Source organism: Physella acuta, unplaced genomic scaffold (genome assembly GCF_028476545.2).
Source record: "Physella acuta isolate Inbredline_101_S28 unplaced genomic scaffold, ASM2847654v3 ptg000927l, whole genome shotgun sequence".
NCBI classification, from domain to species: Eukaryota; Metazoa; Mollusca; class Gastropoda; family Physidae; genus Physella; species Physella acuta.
In genome coordinates this window covers 254,022-277,702 of record NW_026732444.1, presented here as the reverse complement: position 1 = coordinate 277,702, position 23,681 = coordinate 254,022, and the positions used below count along the sequence as shown (strand labels likewise).

The following is a 23,681-nucleotide window of genomic DNA, read 5'->3' as shown; positions in this document are numbered from 1 at the left end:
CACCAGTAGTTGGTCACCTTTTGTCTAATGTCCCCAGTAGTTGGTCACCTTTTGTCTGATGTCACCAGTAGTTGGTCACCTTTGGTCTGATGTCACCAGTAGTTGGTCACCTTTGGTCTGATGTCACCAGTAGTTGGTCACCTTTTGTCTGATGTCACCAGTAGTTGGTCACCTTTGGTCTGATGTCACCAGTAGTTGGTCACCTTTGGTCTGATGTCACCAGTAGTTGGTCACCTTTTGTCTAATGTCACCAGTAGTTGGTCACCTTTGATGTCACCAGTAGTTGGTCACCTTTGGTCTGATGTCACCAGTAGTTGGTCACCTTTGGTCTGATGTCACCAGTAGTTGGTCACCTTTTGTCTGATGTTACCAGTAGTTGGTCACCTTTTGTCTAATGTCACCAGTAGTTGGTCACCTTTGATGTCACCAGTAGTTGGTCACCTTTGGTCTGATGTCACCAGTAGTTGGTCACCTTTTGTCTGATGTTACCAGTAGTTGGTCACCTTTTGTCTAATGTCACCAGTAGTTGGTCACCTTTGATGTCACCAGTAGTTGTTCACCTTTAATGTCACCAGTAGTTGGTCACCTTTGATGTCACCAGTAGTTGGTCACCTTTGATGTCACCAGTAGTTGGTCACCTTTGGTTTGATGTCACCAGTAGTTGGTCACCTTTGGTCTGATGTCACCAGTAGTTGGTCACCTTTGATGTCACCAGTAGTTGGTCACCTTTGGTCTGATGTCACCAGTAGTTGGTCACCTTTGGTCTGATGTCACCAGTAGTTGGTCACCTTTGATGTCACCAGTAGTTGGTCACCTTTGGTCTGATGTCACCAGTAGTTGGTCACCTTTGATGTCACCAGTAGTTGGTCACCTTTGATGTCACCAGTAGTTGGTCACATTCGGGTTTCCTGCCTCTGGTCTGGATAGAATGACGTCACTGGTCTAATTAGCGGAATTAAGTCAAGCGACACAAAGTGTGATTTATCTGGGCACAAGTCACATGATCAAGTCAGGACCCCCCCCCCCCCCCCCAACCCCCACCCCCACCCCCACACAGGTGGCCTGTCGCGTTTTTCCACGATCGTAAATATGTCTTGGACTTGCCAAACTTGCTGTTGGTGTATCGGTTACAGGGGGACTGCTTGTGGTCGGGTATTGTCCGGGTATCATCCGGGGATTGTCCGGGTATTGTGTGCTTGATGATTACCCGGGTAACCCGAACCCGGGCACAGTGGGGTCACGTGTCACGTGACTGTCTTGCGGGGAGGCGGAAGTTGAACATCCGCCATTTTCTACGCTCCTGACATTCACTTTTTGCCCAGCTAGTGCAAGAGATAGTCTACTTAAGCTCCGGTAGGCCAGTGACGTTGGCCACTTAATCTTGGCCACTTGATAATGGCCACATGGTGTCGGACTCTTAATGTTGGCCATTTGATGTTGGCCACTTCGGCCACGTGAAGATGGCCTAGTCGGGTTCTGTAGACGTGAAATGTTCATCTGCCAAGACTAGAAGTAATTAGATATTTGTCTTCATTGAGGGGGGGGGGGGGGGGAGTGTTGTAGTTCCGGAGTTCTCTTGTGGGAGTGGGGTGGTGGCGGGAGTGGGGTGGTGGCGGGAGTGGGGTGGTGGCGGGAGTGGGGTGGTGGCGGAGTTGTCCCGTGAACAGAAACAAAAGTCACAGGATAAAGAAAAAAAGAAACTTTTTTTTTTGCTAGGAAAAAAAAGTCACAGAAAAAAAAGTCACAAAAGAAAAATTGTATAGCAAAAAAGTCACAGAAATAAAGTAAAAAAATAATAATTTTGGTTTAAATTGTTAATAATTGTAAAATTAATGTGCTTGGTAATTTTTTTCGGTAGCGTATTTGTAAACTTTAAAAGCATTATGATTTATAACAATAATAAGTTCAAATACTGTAAGATAACGTATTTAGTTAAACACACTGTGGAAAATTATTACAAAATACATTTAGGCCTTATCTTGGTCGGCTTCTCCTCAATCGGCATTGTCCGTCCATATTGTGTGTTGTTTACTTTTTGCGTCAATCACAGCCTTTGTACCGCGTCGGCTTTCTCTTTTGATCCTAGGCTTTATTATGTAATAAGCGTGATAAATGTGGGCAGTAAAGGTGGTTGACCTATTGTTGTGATTAGTTGAGAACAGCAAGTCACATTAACTTCATGCAAGTTCGCGCTAATTTAAAGTACTTAAAAAAACACGATTGAAACCGAGAAGATTCGAACATTAAATTCTATTAAATATTATATGTAAAATATTTTTCCTACAATCTTCACAGGGGGGGGGGGGGCTTTTAAAAATTGTATTTGACGGGGTTGTCACTGGGAGGGGGGTGGAATAGTAGGTGGCGTTAGACTATGTAGGCGGATGTATTTGATTGGCCATCAACACATCTAATCAGAACATGAATGGCCACATTTGGTTGGCCATCAACACATCTAATCAGAACATGAATGGCCACATTTGGTTGGCCATCAACACATCTAATCAGGACATGAATGGCCACATTTGGTTGGCCATCAGGACATGAATGGCCACATTTGGTTGGCCATCAACACATCTAATCAGGACATGAATGGCCACATTTGGTTGGCCATCAGGACATGAATGGCCACATTTGGTTGGCCATCAACACATCTAATCAGGACATGAATGGCCACATTTGGTTGGCCATCAACACATCTAATCAGGACATGAATGGCTAGCAGGTCGCACTCCCGCTGGGGTGCCTGCGGTATGAACAACACGCCCCCCCAGTGAGGGCGCCACCAACAAGAGCCAGCGCCCGTGTTTGCCGCCCTGCCGCTACCATAGGGCCTGTTGTCCGACTATTGTTTGCTTCATTTACCTGTCCTGACACAATAATTTAATCCTGTTCAGTCCCATCCAACTCTCGTCCAACTTACCGTTGAGCGAGATTTCTCTCCCGCTGGGCGCCATTCACGAGCCAGCTCGCTCGGGTTGATCTGTGTGCCGGGGTGACGTCTAGCGCTCGGCGCCCTGCTGGGCTCGCAGACCCCGTTTGTTTACCGCCATTCTTACAAAGCCTGCACCAATTTGGCGGGGGATAAAAGACTTCACGCCTTGGCTTCACAGCTGAACTAGTTGGCTCTTCACAGAGGCGGACTTTATCGATATAGGCACCTCGTCTGTCTGTCTGTCTGTCTGTCTGTCTGTCTGTCTGTCTGTCTGTCTGTCTGTCTGTCTGTCTGTCTGTCTGTCTGTCTGTCTGTCTGTCTGTCTGTCTGTCTGTCTGTCTGTCTGTCTGTCTGTCTGCCTGCCTGCCTGCCTGCCTGCCTGCCTGCCTGCCTGCCAGCCTGTCTGTCTGTCTGTCTGTCTGTCTGTCTCTGTCTGTCTCTGTCTGTCTGTCTGTCTGTTTGTCTGTCTGTCTGTCTCTGTCTGTCTGTCTGTCTCTCTGTCTGTCTGTCTGTTTTTCTGTCTGTCTGTCTGTCTGTCTGTCTGTCTGTCTGTCTGTCTGTCTGTCTGTCTGTCTGTCTGTCTGTCTGTCTAGCTGTCTGTCTAGCTGTCTGTCTGTCTGTCTAGCTGTCTCGCTGTCTGTCTAGCTGTCTGTCTGTCTGTCTGTCTAGCTGTCTAGCTGTCTTTGTGTCTGTCTAGCTGTCTGTCTGTCTGTGTGTCTGTCTGTCTGTACCAGCGTATATTGATGTCTGAACTAAAAACTCGGTGCTGACGTAACTTCTGTTCCAAAAAATAAAAACATGTCTAAGTGGCCCTTCCTGTCTGACGCACCTGGACACTCAGTCAAGGTGCACGGACACACCGTTTTATCTGGCAACTTTACACCTGTAAGACATTCACGAAGTAGCTCGTTGTTATCTGGCAACTTTACACCTGTAAGACACGAAGTAGCCCGTTTTTATTTGATGCTCACACTCGACTATCTCTCTAAAGGACCATATCTAGATATACTAACCGTTCCGGCCAGGCCCTGCACTGGCCTTTGTAAAGGACCATGTCTAGATATACTAACCGTTCCGGCCAGGCCTTGCACTGGCCTTTGTAAAGGACCATGACTTGGTGTTTATTAAGCAGCATATACCAGGCATTGTTTGGGTTTAGGAAATATATTACTTTTCGGATCAACCGTAAACACAACCAACAAAAAAAAAAGCACAAACACAAACGTAAACATAAATAGAAGGGGGGGGGAGGTGGCTTTTAAAAATGTATAAAGGAACAAAGGGAAATAATTTGTACACTTTTTAAGTTTTTGTGAAGGGTGATACATTTTCTTTGATTTTTTAAAATTACATATGACTTTAATTAAAAAGATAAGTTTGAAATTTGCTTAAACAAAACCACATCCATATTAATTTAAAAATCATTAAATTAAATAATATAGGCCTACACTTTAAGAATATTGCATTATGGCTATCAATTCGATCTTTTAGAAATTTAATTTAAAATGTGATCACCCCCCCCCCCCCCCCCATGTGATCACCCCCACCCCCAATAATTATGTGTTTGTTCATGTTCCCCTTGCCCCAGCAAGTATTTAAAGAAAATGTTTGCAGTTTTTGGATTGTCTGTAATGAGTCAATCGAAGCAGGCAGGCGTGCTCACCCCCCCCCCCCCCGTCTTTGTTTACCTGAGCCACCTGTCCGTACAACTCCTCTCCTCTCACCCAGCCTGCAACTGCAACCTGCACGCCCGCAAGTGTCGCTTCAACATGGAGCTGTACGAACTGTCGGGCTACAAGAGCGGGGGGGTGTGTCTCAACTGCAAGCACAACACCGCCGGCCGCAACTGCAACTATTGCAAGGAGGGCTTTTACCGGGACAAGAGCAAGGCTATCAGCCACAGGATGGCCTGTAAAGGTACCTGCCCGCCTGCTAATGCCCTGCCCGCCTGCTAATGCCCTGCCTGCCTGCTAATGTCCTGCCTGTATCACATACTGATGCCCAGCCTGCATCTTGGTTGTTACACTAACCCTTCCCCATCCTAACCATAAACCCCTTTTTGGCGTGACTTTTGCTTGTTGTATGTGAACCCAACCCTCGTGTACACAGCCGAAGCCCTAACTTACCCAGTGAAGCCCTAACTAACCCACCTGAAGCCCTAACTAACCCACCTGAAGCCCTAACTAACCCACCTGAAGCCCTAACTAACCCACCTGAAGCCCTACCTAACCCACCTGAAGCCCTAACTAACCCACCTGAAGCCCTAACTAACCCAGTGAAGCCCTAACTAACCCAGTGAAGCCCTAACTAACCCAGCTGATGCCTCTAACCGCATGACTCTGTGTTGTCTTGCAGCGTGTAACTGTAACTTGCATGCCCGTCGCTGTCGCTTCAATCACGAGCTGTTCGAGTTGTCCGGCCTGAAGAGTGGGGGGGTGTGCCTCAACTGTAAGCACCACACCGCCGGCAGGCACTGCCACTACTGCAAGGAGGGATATTTCAAGGACAGCAGCAGACGTATAACAGACAGGCGGGCTTGTAAAGGTAGGCAGTCTGATGTAGGCAGTCCGACGTAGGCAGTCTGACGTAGTCATGACGTAAGTATGTTTAGGTAGACAGCGTTGGCTGCCATCATCGTTTGCAGCTAGCTGGTTTTAAAATATCGTAGCACTCCAAAGTTTGGGAAAACTCCGCCTATTAGATCCAACAAACATCCACCTCATGGATCTAACAAACATCCACCTCATGGATCTAACATCCACCTCATGGATCTAACAAACATCCACCTCATGGATCTAACAAACATCCACCTCATGGATCTAACAAACATCCACCTCATGGATCTAACAAACATCCACCTCATGGATCTAACATCCACCTCATGGATCAAACATCCACCTCATGGATCTAACAAACATCCACCTCATGGATCTAACAAACATCCACCTCATGGATCAAACATCCACCTCATTGATCTAACAAACATCCACCTCATGGATCTAACAAACATCCACCTCATGGATCAAACATCCACCTCATGGATCTAACAAACATCCACCTCATGGATCTAACAAACATCCACCTCATGGATCTAACAAACATCCACCTCATGGATCTAACAAACATCCACCTCATTGATCTAACAAACATCCACCTCATGGATCTAACAAACATCCACCTCATGGATCTAACAAACATCCACCTCATGGATCTAACACACATCCACCTCATGGATCTAACAAACATCCACCTCATTGATCTAACAAACATCCACCTCATGGATCTAACAAACATCCACCTCATGGATCAAACATCCACCTCATTGATCTAACAAACATCCACCTCATGGATCTAACATCCACCTCATGGATCTAACAAACATCCACCTCATGGATCAAACAAACATCCACCTCATGGATCAAACAAACATCCACCTCATGGATCTAACAAACATCCACCTCATGGATCTAACAAACATCCACCTCATGGATCTAACATCCACCTCATGGATCTAACATCCACCTCATGAATCAAACAAACATCCACCTCATGGATCTAACAAACATCCACCTCATGGATCTAACAAACATCCACCTCATGGATCTAACAAACATCCACCTCATGGATCTAACAAACATCCACCTCATGGATCTAACAAACATCCACCTCATGGATCTAACAAACATCCACCTCATGGATCAAACAAACATCCACCTAAGTGATCTAACAAACATCCACCTCATGGATCTAACAAACATCCACCTCATGGATCTAACAAACATCCACCTCATGGATCTAACAAACATCCACGTCATGGATCTAACAAACATCCACCTCATGGATCAAACATCCACCTCATGGATCTAACAAACATCCACCTCATGGATCTAACAAACATCCACCTCATGGATCAAACAAACATCCATCTCATGGATCTAACAAACATCCACCTCATGGATCTAACAAACATCCACCTCATGGATCTAACAAACATCCACCTCATGGATCTAACAAACATCCACCTCATGGATCAAACATCCACCTCATTGATCCAACAAACATCCACCTCATGGATCAAACATCCACCTCATTGATCTAACAAACATCCACCTCATGGATCTAACAAACATCCACCTCATGGATCTAACAAACATCCACCTCATGGATCTAACAAACATCCACCTCATGGATCTAACAAACATCCACCTCATGGATCTAACATCCACCTCATGGATCTAACAAACATCCACCTCATGGATCTAACAAACATCCACCTCATGGATCTAACAAACATCCACCTCATGGATCTAACAAACATCCACCTCATGGATCTAACACACATCCACCTCATTGATCTAACAAACATCCACCTCATGGATCTAACAAACATCCACCTCATGGATCTAACAAACATCCACCTCATGGATCTAACAAACATCCACCTCATGGATCTAACAAACATCCACCTCATGGATCAAACATCCACCTCATGGATCAAACATCCACCTCATGGATCTAACAAACATCCACCTCATGGATCTAACAAACATCCACCTCATGGATCTAACATCCACCTCATGGATCAAACATCCACCTCATGGATCTAACAAACATCCACCTCATTGATCAAACATCCACCTCATGGATCAAACATCCACCTCATTGATCTAACAAACATCCATCACATGGATCTAACAAACATCCACCTCATGGATCTAACAAACATCCACCTCATGGATCTAACATCCACCTCATGGATCTAACAAACATCCACCTCATGGATCTAACAAACATCCACCTCATGGATCTAACATCCACCTCATGGATCTAACATCCACCTCATGGATCTAACAAACATCCACCTCATGGATCTAACAAACATCCACCTCATGGATCTAACAAACATCCACCTCATGGATCGAACAAACATCCACCTCATGGATCTAACAAACATCCACCTCATGGATCTAACAAACATCCATCTCATGGATCTAACATCCACCTCATGGATCTAACATCCACCTCATGGATCTAACAAACATCCACCTCATGGATCTAACAAACATCCACCTCATGGATCTAACAAACATCCACCTCATGGATCTAACAAACATCCACCTCATGGATCTAACATCCACCTCATGGATCTAACAAACATCCACCTCATGGATCTAACAAACATCCACCTCATGGATCAAACAAACATCCACCTCATTGATCTAACAAACATCCACCTCATGGATCTAACAAACATCCACCTCATGGATCTAACAAACATCCACCTCATGGATCAAACATCCACCTCATGGATCTAACAAACATCCACCTCATGGATCTAACATCCACCTCATGGATCAAACATCCACCTCATGGATCTAACAAACATCCACCTCATGGATCTAACAAACATCCACCTCATGGATCAAACATCCACCTCAGTGATCTAACAAACATCCACCTCATGGATCTAACAAACATCCATCACATGGATCTAACAAACATCCACCTCATGGATCTAACAAACATCCACCTCATGGATCTAACATCCACCTCATGGATCTAACAAACATCCATCTCATGGATCTAACAAACATCCACCTCATGGATCTAACATCCACCTCATGGATCTAACAAACATCCACCTCATGGATCTAACAAACATCCACCTCATGGATCAAACAAACATCCACCTCATGGATCTAACAAACATCCACCTCATGGATCAAACATCCACCTCATGGATCTAACAAACATCCACCTCATGGATCTAACAAACATCCACCTCATGGATCTAACAAACATCCACCTCATTGATCCAACAAACATCCACCTCATTGATCTAACAAACATCCACCTCATGGATCTAACAAACATCCACCTCATGGATCAAACAAACATCCACCTCATGGATCTAACAAACATCCACCTCATGGATCAAACAAACATCCACCTCATGGATCTAACAAACATCCACCTCATTGATCTAACAAACATCCACCTCATGGATCTAACAAACATCCACCTCATGGATCTAACAAACATCCACCTCATGGATCTAACAAACATCCACCTCATGGATCTAACAAACATCCACCTCATGGATCAAACATCCACCTCATGGATCTAACAAACATCCACCTCATGGATCTAACAAACATCCACCTCATGGATCTAACATCCACCTCATGGATCAAACAAACATCCACCTCATGGATCTAACAAACATCCACCTCATGGATCAAACATCCACCTCATGGATCTAACAAACATCCACCTCATGGATCAAACATCCACCTCATGGATCAAACATCCACCTCATGGATCTAACAAACATCCATCTCATGGATCTAACAAACATCCACCTCATGGATCTAACAAACATCCACCTCATGGATCTAACAAACATCCACCTCATGGATCAAACATCCACCTCATGGATCTAACAAACATCCATCTCATGGATCTAACAAACATCCACCTCATGGATCTAACAAACATCCACCTCATGGATCTAACAAACATCCACCTCATGGATCTAACAAACATCCACCTCATGGATCTAACAAACATCCACCTCATGGATCTAACAAACATCCACCTCATGGATCTAACAAACATCCACCTCATGGATCTAACAAACATCCACCTCATGGATCAAACATCCACCTCATGGATCTAATATCCACCTCATGGATCTAACAAACATCCACCTCATGGATCTAACAAACATCCACCTCATGGATCTAACAAACATCCACCTCATGGATCAAACATCCACCTCATGGATCCAACATCCACCTCATGGATCCAACAAACATCCACCTCATGGATCAAACAAACATCCACCTCATGGATCTAACAAACATCCCCCTCATGGATCTAACAAACATCCACCTCATGGATCTAACAAACATCCACCTCATGGATCTAACAAACATCCACCTCATGGATCTAACAAACATCCACCTCATGGATCTAACAAACATCCACCTCATGGATCTAACATCCACCTCATGGATCTAACAAACATCCACCTCATGGATCTAACAAACATCCACCTCATGGATCTAACATCCACCTCATGGATCTAACATCCACCTCATGGATCAAACATCCACCTCATGGATCTAACATCCACCTCATGGATCTAACAAACATCCACCTCATGGATCTAACAAACATCCACCTCATGGATCTAACAAACATCCACCTCATGGATCTAACATCCACCTCATGGATCAAACAAACATCCATCTCATGGATCTAACAAACATCCACCTCATGGATCAAACAAACATCCACCTCATGGATCTAACATCCACCTCATGGATCTAACAAACATCCACCTCATGGATCTAACAAACATCCATCTCATGGATCTAACATCCACCTCATGGATCTAACATCCACCTCATGGATCAAACAAACATCCATCTCATGGATCTAACAAACATCCACCTCATGGATCAAACAAACATCCATCTCATGGATCTAACAAACATCCACCTCATAGATCAAACATCCACCTTATGGATCTAACAAACATCCACCTCATGGATCAAACAAACATCCACCTCATGGATCAAACATCCACCTCATGGATCTAACAAACATCCACCTCATGGATCTAACAAACATCCACCTCATGGATCAAACATCCACCTCATGGATCTAACAAACATCCACCTCATGGATCTAACAAACATCCACCTCATGGATCTAACATCCACCTCATGGATCTAACATCCACCTCATGGATCAAACAAACATCCACCTCATGGATCAAACATCCACCTCATGGATCTAACAAACATCCACCTCATGGATCTAACAAACATCCACCTCATGGATCAAACATCCACCTCATGGATCTAACAAACATCCACCTCATGGATCTAACAAACATCCACCTCATGGATCTAACAAACATCCACCTCATGGATCTAACAAACATCCACCTCATGGATCTAACAAACATCCACCTCATGGATCAAACATCCACCTCATGGATCTAACAAACATCCACCTCATGGATCTAACAAACATCCACCTCATGGATCTAACATCCACCTCATGGATCTAACATCCACCTCATGGATCAAACAAACATCCACCTCATGGATCTAACAAACATCCACCTCATGGATCAAACAAACATCCACCTCATGGATCTAACAAACATCCACCTCATGGATCAAACAAACATCCACCTCATGGATCTAACAAACATCCACCTCATGGATCTAACAAACATCCACCTCATGGATCAAACAAACATCCACCTCATGGATCAAACAAACATCCACCTCATGGATCTAACAAACATCCACCTCATGGATCAAACATCCACCTCATGGATCTAACAAACATCCACCTCATGGATCTAACAAACATCCACCTCATGGATCTAACATCCACCTCATGGATCTAACATCCACCTCATGGATCAAACAAACATCCACCTCATGGATCTAACAAACATCCACCTCATGGATCAAACAAACATCCACCTCATGGATCTAACAAACATCCACCTCATGGATCAAACAAACATCCACCTCATGGATCTAACAAACATCCACCTCATGGATCTAACAAACATCCACCTCATGGATCAAACAAACATCCACCTCATGGATCAAACAAACATCCACCTCATGGATCTAACAAACATCCACCTCATGGATCTAACAAACATCCACCTCATGGATCTAACTAACATCCACCTCATGGATCAAACAAACATCCACCTCATGGATCTAACAAACATCCACCTCATGGATCAAACAAACATCCACCTCATGGATCTAACAAACATCCACCTCATTGATCTAACAAACATCCACCTCATGGATCTAACAAACATCCACCTCATGGATCTAACAAACATCCACCTCATGGATCTAACAAACATCCACCTCATGGATCTAACAAACATCCACCTCATGGATCAAACATCCACCTCATGGATCTAACATCCACCTCATGGATCAAACATCCACCTCATTGATCTAACAAACATCCATTACATGGATCTAACAAACATCCTCCTCATGGATCTAACAAACATCCACCTCATTGATCTAACATCCACCTCATGGATCTAACAAACATCCATCTCATGGATCTAACAAACATCCACCTCATGGATCAAACATCCACCTCATGGATCTAACAAACATCCACCTCATGGATCAAACAAACATCCACCTCATGGATCAAACAAACATCCACCTCATGGATCTAACAAACATCCACCTCATGGATCAAACATCCACCTCATGGATCTAACATCCACCTCATGGATCTAACAAACATCCACCTCATGGATCTAACAAACATCCACCTCATGGATCTAACAAACATCCACCTCATGGATCTAACAAACATCCACCTCATGGATCAAACAAACATCCACCTCATGGATCAAACATCCACCTCATGGATCTAACAAACATCCACCTCATGGATCTACCAAACATCCACCTCATTGATCCAACAAACATCCACCTCATGGATCTAACAAACATCCACCTCATGGATCTAACAAACATCCACCTCATGGATCTAACAAACATCCACCTCATGGATCAAACAAACATCCACCTCATGGATCTAACAAACATCCACCTCATGGATCTAACAAACATCCACCTCATGGATCTAACAAACATCCACCTCATGGATCTAACATCCACCTCATGGATCTAACAAACATCCATCTCATGGATCTAACAAACATCCACCTCATGGATCTAACAAACATCCACCTCATGGATCTAACAAACATCCACCTCATGGATCTAACATCCACCTCATGGATCTAACAAACATCCACCTCATGGATCTAACAAACATCCACCTCATTGATCTAACAAACATCCACCTCATGGATCAAACATCCACCTCATGGATCTAACAAACATCCACCTCATGGATCTAACAAACATCCACCTCATGGATCTAACAAACATCCATCACATGGATCTAACAAACATCCACCTCATGGATCTAACAAACATCCACCTCATGGATCAAACATCCACCTCATTGATCTAACAAACATCCACCTCATGGATCTAACAAACATCCACCTCATGGATCTAACAAACATCCACCTCATGGATCTAACATCCACCTCATGGATCTAACAAACATCCACCTCATGGATCTAACAAACATCCACCTCATGGATCTAACAAACATCCACCTCATTGATCTAACAAACATCCACCTCATGGATCAAACAAACATCCACCTCATGGATCAAACATCCACCTCATTGATCTAACAAACATCCACCTCATGGATATAACAAACATCCACCTCATGGATCTAACAAACATCCACCTCATGGATCTAACATCCACCTCATGGATCTAACAAACATCCACCTCATGGATCTAACATCCACCTCATGGATCTAACATCCACCTCATGGATCTAACAAACATCCACCTCATGGATCTAACAAACATCCACCTCATGGATCTAACAAACATCCACCTCATGGATCTAACAAACATCCACCTCATGGATCTAACAAACATCCACCTCATGGATCTAACAAACATCCACCTCATGGATCTAACAAACATCCACCTCATGGATCTAACAAACATCCACCTCATGGATCTAACATCCACCTCATGGATCAAACATCCACCTCATGGATCTAACAAACATCCACCTCATGGATCTAACAAACATCCACCTCATGGATCTAACAAACATCCACCTCATGGATCTAACAAACATCCACCTCATGGATCTAACAAACATCCACCTCATGGATCTAACAAACATCCACCTCATGGATCAAACATCCACCTCATTGATCTAACAAACATCCACCTCATGGATCTAACAAACATCCACCTCATGGATCTAACAAACATCCACCTCATGGATCTAACATCCACCTCATGGATCTAACATCCACCTCATGGATCAAACATCCACCTCATGGATCTAACAAACATCCACCTCATGGATCTAACAAACATCCACCTCATGGATCAAACATCCACCTCATGGATCTAACAAACATCCACCTCATGGATCTAACAAACATCCACCTCATGGATCAAACATCCACCTCATGGATCTAACAAACATCCACCTCATGGATCTAACAAACATCCACCTCATGGATCAAACATCCACCTCATGGATCAAACATCCACCTCATGGATCTAACAAACATCCACCTCATGGATCTAACAAACATCCACCTCATGGATCAAACATCCACCTCATGGATCAAACATCCACCTCATGGATCTAACAAACATCCACCTCATGGATCTAACAAACATCCACCTCATGGATCTAACATCCACCTCATGGATCAAACATCCACCTCATGGATCTAACAAACATCCACCTCATGGATCTAACAAACATCCACCTCATGGATCAAACATCCACCTCATGGATCAAACATCCACCTCATGGATCTAACAAACATCCACCTCATGGATCTAACATCCACCTCATGGATCTAACAAACATCCACCTCATGGATCTAACAAACATCCATCACATGGATCCAACAAACATCCACCTCATGGATCAAACAAACATCCACCTCATGGATCAAACATCCACCTCATTGATCTAACAAACATCCACCTCATGGATCTAACAAACATCCACCTCATACATCTAACAAACATCCACCTCATGGATCTAACATCCACCTCATGGATCTAACATCCACCTCATGGATCAAACATCCACCTCATGGATCTAACAAACATCCACCTCATGGATCTAACATCCACCTCATGGATCTAACAAACATCCACCTCATGGATCTAACAAACATCCACCTCATGGATCTAACAAACATCCACCTCATGGATCTAACAAACATCCACCTCATGGATCTAACAAACATCCACCTCATGGATCTAACAAACATCCACCTCATGGATCAAACATCCACCTCATTGATCTAACAAACATCCACCTCATGGATCTAAATCTGCCATCGACGAGGCCAAAAAAATGTGTTGGGTGCAAAGAATGCCGGGACTGTTCCTTCGATTGCCCCCCCCCCTCCCCGACAAATGGACGCCTCCCCCCCCCCCTCTTACATTTCTCTACGGCCTTTGTTGCTTGACACTTTGATGACGACACGATCGGCAGAGATCTGTCAGGGGCAACCACTCCAATACATCAGGGACAGGGGCAACCACTCCAATACATCAGGGACAGGGGCAACCACTCCAATACATCAGGGACAGGGGCAACCACTCCAATACATCAGGGACAGGGGCAACCACTCCAATACATCAGGGACAGGGGCAACCACTCCAATACATCAGGGACAGGGGCAAACACTCCAATATATCAGGGACAGGGGCAACCACTCCAATATATCAGGGACAGGGGCAACCACTCCAATACATCAGGGACAGGGGCAACCACTCCAATATATCAGGGACAGGGGCAACCACTCCAATACATCAGGGACAGGGGCAACCACTCCAATACATCAGGGACAGGGGCAACCACTCCAATATATCAGGGACAGGGGCAACCACTCCAATATAACAGGGACAGGGGCAACCACTCCAATACATCAGGGACAGGGGCAACCACTCCAATACATCAGGGACAGGGGCAACCACTCCAATATATCAGGGACAGGGGCAACCACTCCAATATATCAGGGACAGGGGCAACCACTCCAATATATCAGGGACAGGGGCAACCACTCCAATAGGTCAGGAACTAAAGAAACTATATTTTACACAATTTTGGCCCGACTAATATTTACCACACTAATATTGGCCACACTAACATTGGCCACACTAATCTTGGCCACACCAATCTTGGCCACACTAATATTGGCCACACTAATATTGGCCACACTAATCTTGGCCACACTAATCTTGGCCACACTAATATTGGCCACACCAATATTGGCCACACCATACTTTGCCAGACCAGGGACCTTAACGAGCATGTGACGTCACAAAAAGGGGCGTGATTATAGCTGTACTAAGAAAAAAATGGCGTCGGTTCCGATGTGTTGTTACCTCCCCTGTGATTACATCCCATTAGAAAACGGCAAAAGCCTGGAGAAAGCCAGTCGGTGGAGGGGAGGGGAGATCAAGGAGGGGACTGCTCGTTAAATCAAGTTCACAATCTAGATCCTTCTAACACGTCTGATACAAGTTCACAATCTAGATCCTTCTAACACGTCTGCTACAAGTTCACAATCTAGATCCTTCTAACACGTCTGATACAAGTTCACAATCAAGATCCTTCTAACACGTCTGCTACAAGTTCACAATCTAGATCCTTCTAACACGTCTGCTACAAGTTCACAATCTAGATCCTTCTAACACGTCTGATACAAGTTCACAATCTAGATCCTTCTAACACGTCTGATACAAGTTCACAATCTAGATCCTTCTAACACGTCTGATACAAGTTCACAATCTAGATCCTTCTAACACGTCTGATACAAGTTCACAATCTAGATCCTTCTAACACGTCTGATACAAGTTCACAATCTAGATCCTTCTAACACGTCTGCTACAAGTTCACAATCTAGATCCTTCTAACACGTCTGATACAAGTTCACAATCAAGATCCTTCTAACACGTCTGATACAAGTTCACAATCTAGATCCTTCTAACACGTCTGATACAAGTTCACAATCTAGATCCTTCTAACACGTCTGCTACAAGTTCACAATCTAGATCCTTCTAACACGTCTGATACAAGTTCACAATCTAGATCCTTCTAACACGTCTGATACAAGTTCACAATCTAGATCCTTCTAACACGTCTGATACAAGTTCACAATCTAGATCCTTCTAACACGTCTGCTACAAGTTCACAATCTAGATCCTTCTAACACGTCTGATACAAGTTCACAATCAAGATCCTTCTAACACGTCTGATACAAGTTCACAATCTAGATCCTTCTAACACGTCTGATACAAGTTCACAATCTAGATCCTTCTAACACGTCTGATACAAGTTCACAATCTAGATCCTTCTAACACGTCTGATACAAGTTCACAATCTAGATCCTTCTAACACGTCTGATACAAGTTCACAATCTAGATCCTTCTAACACGTCTGATACAAGTTCACAATCTAGATCCTTCTAACACGTCTGCTACAAGTTCACAATCTAGATCCTTCTAACACGTCTGATACAAGTTCACAATCTAGATCCTTCTAACACGTCTGATACAAGTTCACAATCTAGATCCTTCTAACACGTCTGATACAAGTTCACAATCTAGATCCTTCTAACACGTCTGATACAAGTTCACAATCTAGATCCTTCTAACACGTCTGATACAAGTTCACAATCTAGATCCTTCTAACACGTCTGATACAAGTTCACAATCTAGATCCTTCTAACACGTCTGATACAAGTTCACAATCTAGATCCTTCTAGCAACGTGGGGTGGGGGAGGGGAGGCTGTCACCCCACCCGCCGCTATGCTGGTGCTTTGTCAGATGTCAACAACATAGGGATCAGTAGCACCGGGATTAATAGCACATGGGTCAGTAGCACAGGGATTAATAGCAATGATTTGGCAACAACACAACCGGGTATTGGACCACTTACACAACCCTATATCGTCTGTCAGCTTCATTTCACGGCATGTTTGTGACATTTTTTCATACAATATCATGTTTGTGACAGTTTTCTAACATGAGCATGTTTGTGACAGTTTTCTAACATTAGCATGTTTGTGACATTTTTTCATACACTATCATGTTTGTGACAGTTTTCTAACATTAGCATGTTTATGACCTAACGATGTGTTCTTCTAACATTATGTCAAATGATTTTGAACAGAAAAATTGATTGAAATTTAAATGATTTTTAACACAAAAATTGATTGAAATTTAAATGATTTTTAACACAAAAATTGATTGAAATTTAAATGATTTTGAATACAAAAATTGAGTGAAATTTAAATGATGTTGTACACAAAAATTGATTGAAATTTAAACGATTTTGAACACAAAAATTGAGTGAAATTTAAATGATTTTTAACACAAAAATTGATTGAAATTTAAACGATTTTGAACACAAAAATTGAGTGAAATTTAAATGATTTTAACACAAAAATTGATTGAAATTTAAACGATTTTGAACACAAAAATTGAGTGAAATTTAAATGATTTTAACACAAAAATTGATTGAAATTTAAATGATTTTGTGCTCAAAAATTGCTTGAAATTAAAATGAATTTATACACAATAATGGATTGAAATTGAAATGACTCTGTACATAAAAAGATGATTTAAGCAACCGACAACCATTTAGTTCTACAGTGTTCGACCCTTCGATGCAGAATGGTCGCTATTTTTGTTACATTTTTATGCCCCCCCCCCCCACTCTGTTTTATTGTGACGCAACCCGAGTGATGACGTAACAGCATAACTCCCCCTCCCCCCGACCCCAGTGATGACGTGACCTCAACCTCCCCCCGACCCCAGTGTTGATGTGACCTCACCCTCCCCCCTGTATTTCAGCCTGTGGGTGCCACCCCGTGGGGGCCCTGGGCAAGACCTGCAACCAGACGACGGGCCAGTGCCCCTGCAAGGACGGCGTGCTGGGCCTCACCTGCAACAGATGCGCCAAGGGCTACAAGCAGACGACCTCACCCATCGCCCCCTGCGTCAGTAAGTCACCCTCACGTCACCCTCACGTCACCCTCACGTCACCCTCACGTCACGCCCCTAGGGTCCACACACCGCTCTTGTAGCCGCTTAGCTCTGTGTTGTTGTTAATTTATGTTCAGCTTCTTCAGTTTGTGTCTGCTTATTTTTTGCCAATCTAATCAAGACGAGACATTAAGTCCATCTTCTCCAGGTCCCGCCAGGCTCTAACATTTAGGGCACACAAGTTTTGTGTCGTCTCTTGCTCTCTCTCTTTTTTCTGACTGCTAGAACTGTTTCCTGTTTTCTGACTGCTAGAACTGTTTCCTGTTTTCTGACTGCTAGAACTGTTTCCTGTTTTCTGACTGCTAGAACTGTTTCCCTCCCTCGTCTGTTGTCCTGTGACGTCATCAGCGCCTGGGGTGTGGGGACATTTTCATCTGTTGTGTTGTGACGTCACATTTTCAGAAAAGCAGGAAATCCTGCGGGTGAAGCCAGGGGTCAAGGTCACCGATTCCAGCCCGAACAGAGCGACGGAGGTACGAGTCTCGGGTCACCATGGCAACCACGCGGACACGAGGCAGCCAGGTCACCTCCATGTTGTCACTAATCACGTGCATGACAAGGGCAGCAACCCATCTCTACCTGCTCCAGACAAACGTTGACCGAAAGCATTAACTCCCCTGTGTCAAGACAGACGTGTCTTTGTTCCAGTCTTCATTAACATTCTCCTGTCTAGACACAGCCAATCTCCTGCTTAACAACTTTCTTTAATCCTACGTATCCGCTCCACCGTCCCTCACCCTACCACCCCAACCCCAACCTACTACCACCCCATCCCCACCCTACTACCACCCCAACAGGCCAACTCCACCCTACTACCACCCCAACCCCACCCTACTACCACCCCAACCCCACCCTACTACCACCCCAACAGGCCAACCCCACCCTACTACCACCCCAACCCCACCCTACTACCACCCCAACCCCACCCTACTACCACCCCAACCCTACCCTACTACCACCCCAACTCCACCCTACTACCACCCCAACCCCACCCTACTACCACCCCAACCCCACCCTACTACCACCCCAACCCCACCCTACTACCACCCCAACCCCACCCTACTACCCCCCAACCCCACCCTACCACCACCCCAGCAGGCCAACCCCACCCTTCTACCACCACAACCTCTCCCCCCACAAATATATTATGATCACAACCTCTCCCCCCACAAATATGTTATGATCACAACCTCTCCCCCCCACACAAATATATTATGATCACAACCTCTCCCCCCACAAATATATTATGATCACAACCTCTCCCCCCCACACAAATATATTATGATCACAACCTCTCCCCTCCCCCACATATATTATAATCACAACCCCCACATATATATTATATTCACACCCCCCCCCAAATATATATTATATTCACAACCTCCCCCCCCCCCAATGTTATGTGACCACAACCCCCATCACCCCACCCAACCCCCGCCCTAACGGGACCCATTTTATTTAAACGGCATGCTGCTAGCATGCGGGTGACAGGCGCAGGACCCATTTACTAACGGGACCCATTTTTAACGGGACCCGTTTGCTAGTGGGATCCACTAGCTAGAGGGACCCATTTGCTAGCGGCACCCATTAGCTAGCGGGACCCACTGGGTAGGCTGATGCATGTCATGTTGTAATCACGCACGTTGAAATCACCTTGACCTTCTGGCTTCTGTCAGTTGACCTCTGGGTTCAGGGGTCACCAGACCAGGGTCACGTGACAAGTGTGCCAAGTCTAATAAGTCTATTTAGCCAGGCTAGTCTATTTAGCCAACCTAATCTATTTAGCCAACCTAGTCTATTTAGCCAACCTAATCTATTTAGCCAACCTAGTCTATTTAGCCAACCTAATCTATTTAGCCAACCTAGTCTATTTAGCCAACCTAATCTATTTAGCCAGGCTAGTCTATTTAGCCAACCTAATCTATTTAGCCAACCTAATCTATTTAGCCAACCTAATCTATTTAGCCAACCTAATCTATTTAGCCAGGCTAGTCTATTTAGCCAGGCTAGTCTATTTAGCCAACCTAATCTATTTAGCCAACCTAATCTATTTAGCCAACCTAATCTATTTAGCCAACCTAATCTATTTAGCCAACCTAATCTATTTAGCCAGGCTAGTCTATTTAGCCAGGCTAGTCTATTTAGCCAACCTAATCTATTTAGCCAACCTAATCTATTTAGCCAACCTAATCTATTTAGCCAACCTAATCTATTTAGCCAGGCTAGTCTATTTAGCCAACCTAATCTATTTAGCCAACCTAATCTATTTAGCCAACCTAATCTATTTAGCCAACCTAATCTATTTAGCCAGGCTAGTCTATTTAGCCAGGCTAGTCTATTTAGCCAACCTAATCTATTTAGCCAACCTAATCTATTTAGCCAACCTAATCTATTTAGCCAACCTAATCTATTTAGCCAACCTAATCTATTTAGCCAGGCTAGTCTATTTAGCCAACCTAATCTATTTAGCCAACCTAATCTATTTAGCCAACCTAATCTATTTAGCCAACCTAATCTATTTAGCCAGGCTAGTCTATTTAGCCAACCTAATCTATTTAGCCAACCTAATCTATTTAGCCAACCTAATCTATTTAGCCAACCTAATCTATTTAGCCAGGCTAGTCTATTTAGCCAGGCTAATCTATTTAACCAACCTAATCTATTTAGCCAACCTAATCTATTTAGCCAACCTAATCTATTTAGCCAACCTAATCTATTTAGCCAACCTAATCTATTTAGCCAACCTAATCTATTTAGCCAGGCTAGTCTATTTAGCCAACCTAATCTATTTAGCCAACCTAATCTATTTAGCCAACCTAATCTATTTAGCCAACCTAATCTATTTAGCCAGGCTAGTCTATTTAGCCAGGCTAATCTATTTAACCAACCTAATCTATTTAGCCAACCTAATCTATTTAGCCAACCTAATCTATTTAGCCAACCTAATCTATTTAGCCAACCTAATCTATTTAGCCAACCTAATCTATTTAGCCAGGCTAGTCTATTTAGCCAGGCTAGTCTATTTAGCCAACCTAATCTATTTAGCCAACCTAATCTATTTAGCCAACCTAATCTATTTAGCCAGGCTAGTCTATTTAGCCAACCTAATCTATTTAGCCAACCTAATCTATTTAGCCAACCTAATCTATTTAGCCAACCTAATCTATTTAGCCAACCTAATCTATTTAGCCAGGCTAGTCTATTTAGCCAACCTAATCTATTTAGCCAACCTAATCTATTTAGCCAACCTAATCTATTTAGCCAACTTAATCTATTTAGCCAACCTAATCTATTTAGCCAGGCTAGTCTATTTAGCCAACCTAATCTATTTAGCCAACCTAATATATTTACCAAGCGTAGTCTATTTAGCCAACTTAATCTATTTAGCCAACCTAATCTATTTAGCCAACCTAATCTATTTAGCCAGGCTAGTCTATTTAGCCAACCTAATCTATTTAGCCAACCTAATCTATTTAGCCAACCTAATCTATTTAGCCAACCTAATCTATTTAGCCAACCTAATCTATTTAGCCAACCTAATCTATTTAGCCAGGCTAGTCTATTTAGCCAACCTAATCTATTTAGCCAACCTAATCTATTTAGCCAACCTAATCTATTTAGCCAACCTAATCTATTTAGCCAGGCTAGTCTATTTAGCCAGGCTAATCTATTTAACCAACCTAATCTATTTAGCCAACCTAATCTATTTAGCCAACCTAATCTATTTAGCCAACCTAATCTATTTAGCCAACCTAATCTATTTAGCCAACCTAATCTATTTAGCCAGGCTAGTCTATTTAGCCAACCTAATCTATTTAGCCAACCTAATCTATTTAGCCAACCTAATCTATTTAGCCAGTCTAGTCTATTTAGCCAGGCTAGTCTATTTAGCCAACCTAATCTATTTAGCCAACCTAATCTATTTAGCCAACCTAATCTATTTAGCCAGGCTAGTCTATTTAGCCAACCTAATCTATTTAGCCAACCTAATCTATTTAGCCAACCTAATCTATTTAGCCAACCTAATCTATTTAGCCAACCTAATCTATTTAGCCAGGCTAGTCTATTTAGCCAACCTAATCTATTTAGCCAACCTAATCTATTTAGCCAACCTAATCTATTTAGCCAACTTAATCTATTTAGCCAACCTAATCTATTTAGCCAGGCTAGTCTATTTAGCCAACCTAATCTATTTAGCCAACCTAATATATTTACCAAGCGTAGTCTATTTAGCCAACTTAATCTATTTAGCCAACCTAATCTATTTAGCCAGGCTAGTCTATTTAGCCAACCTAATTTATTTAGCCAATCTAATTTAGCCAACCTAGTCTATTTAGCCAACCTAATATATTTACCAAGCGTAGTCTATTTAGCCAACTTAATCTATTTAGCCAACCTAATCTATTTAGCCAACCTAGTCTATTTAGCCAACCTAGTCTATTTAGTGAGGCTAATCTTTTGAGCCAGGCTAATCTATTTAGCCAACCTAATCTATTTAGCCTACCTAATCTACTTAGCCAACCTAATCTATTTAGCCAACCTATTTAGCCAACCTAATCCATATAGCCAACATAATCTATTTAGTGAACCTAATCTATTTAGCCATCCTGATCTATTTAGCCAACCTAGTCTATTTAGCCAACCTAGTTAATTTAGCCAGTTTAACCTAGTTAGCCAGCATATGGTTAGCTATAGACTTAGCTCCCTCCGCCAGGCTGACCTTGACCCTCCACCAGGCTGACCTTGACCCCTCCATCAACCATTTTGTTTTCTCTCCGGCAGGGATTCCCAAGACAAGCATGAACGAAGCCAGGAAATCTGAAGGTAAGTTCTGCTGGTCAGTGACCTAAGGAAATCTAAGACCTGCTGGTCAGTGACCTAAGGAAATCTAAGACCTGCTGGTCAGTGACCTAAGGAAGTCTAAGACCTGCTGGTCAGTGACCTAAGGAAATCTAAGACCTGCTGGTCAGTGACCTAAGGAAATCTAAGACCTGCTGGTCAGTGACCTAAGGAAATCTAAGACCTGCTGGTC

The 23,681-nt window shown here is 43.4% G+C and overlaps 1 protein-coding gene across 1 annotated transcript in view; it reads left to right on the top strand.

Annotated features, from left to right (window-relative positions):
- LOC131953511 (netrin-1) overlaps window positions 1-23,681 on the top strand; it is an 89,978-nt gene that overhangs the window by 44,258 nt on the left and 22,039 nt on the right. The window contains exons 5-8 of the mRNA XM_059316710.1: window positions 4,664-4,852; window positions 18,458-18,607; window positions 19,052-19,171; window positions 23,432-23,473. Of these exons, the coding sequence (XP_059172693.1) occupies window positions 4,664-4,852; window positions 18,458-18,607; window positions 19,052-19,171; window positions 23,432-23,473 (501 nt within the window). The remainder of the gene's footprint in view (window positions 1-4,663; window positions 4,853-18,457; window positions 18,608-19,051; window positions 19,172-23,431; window positions 23,474-23,681) is intronic.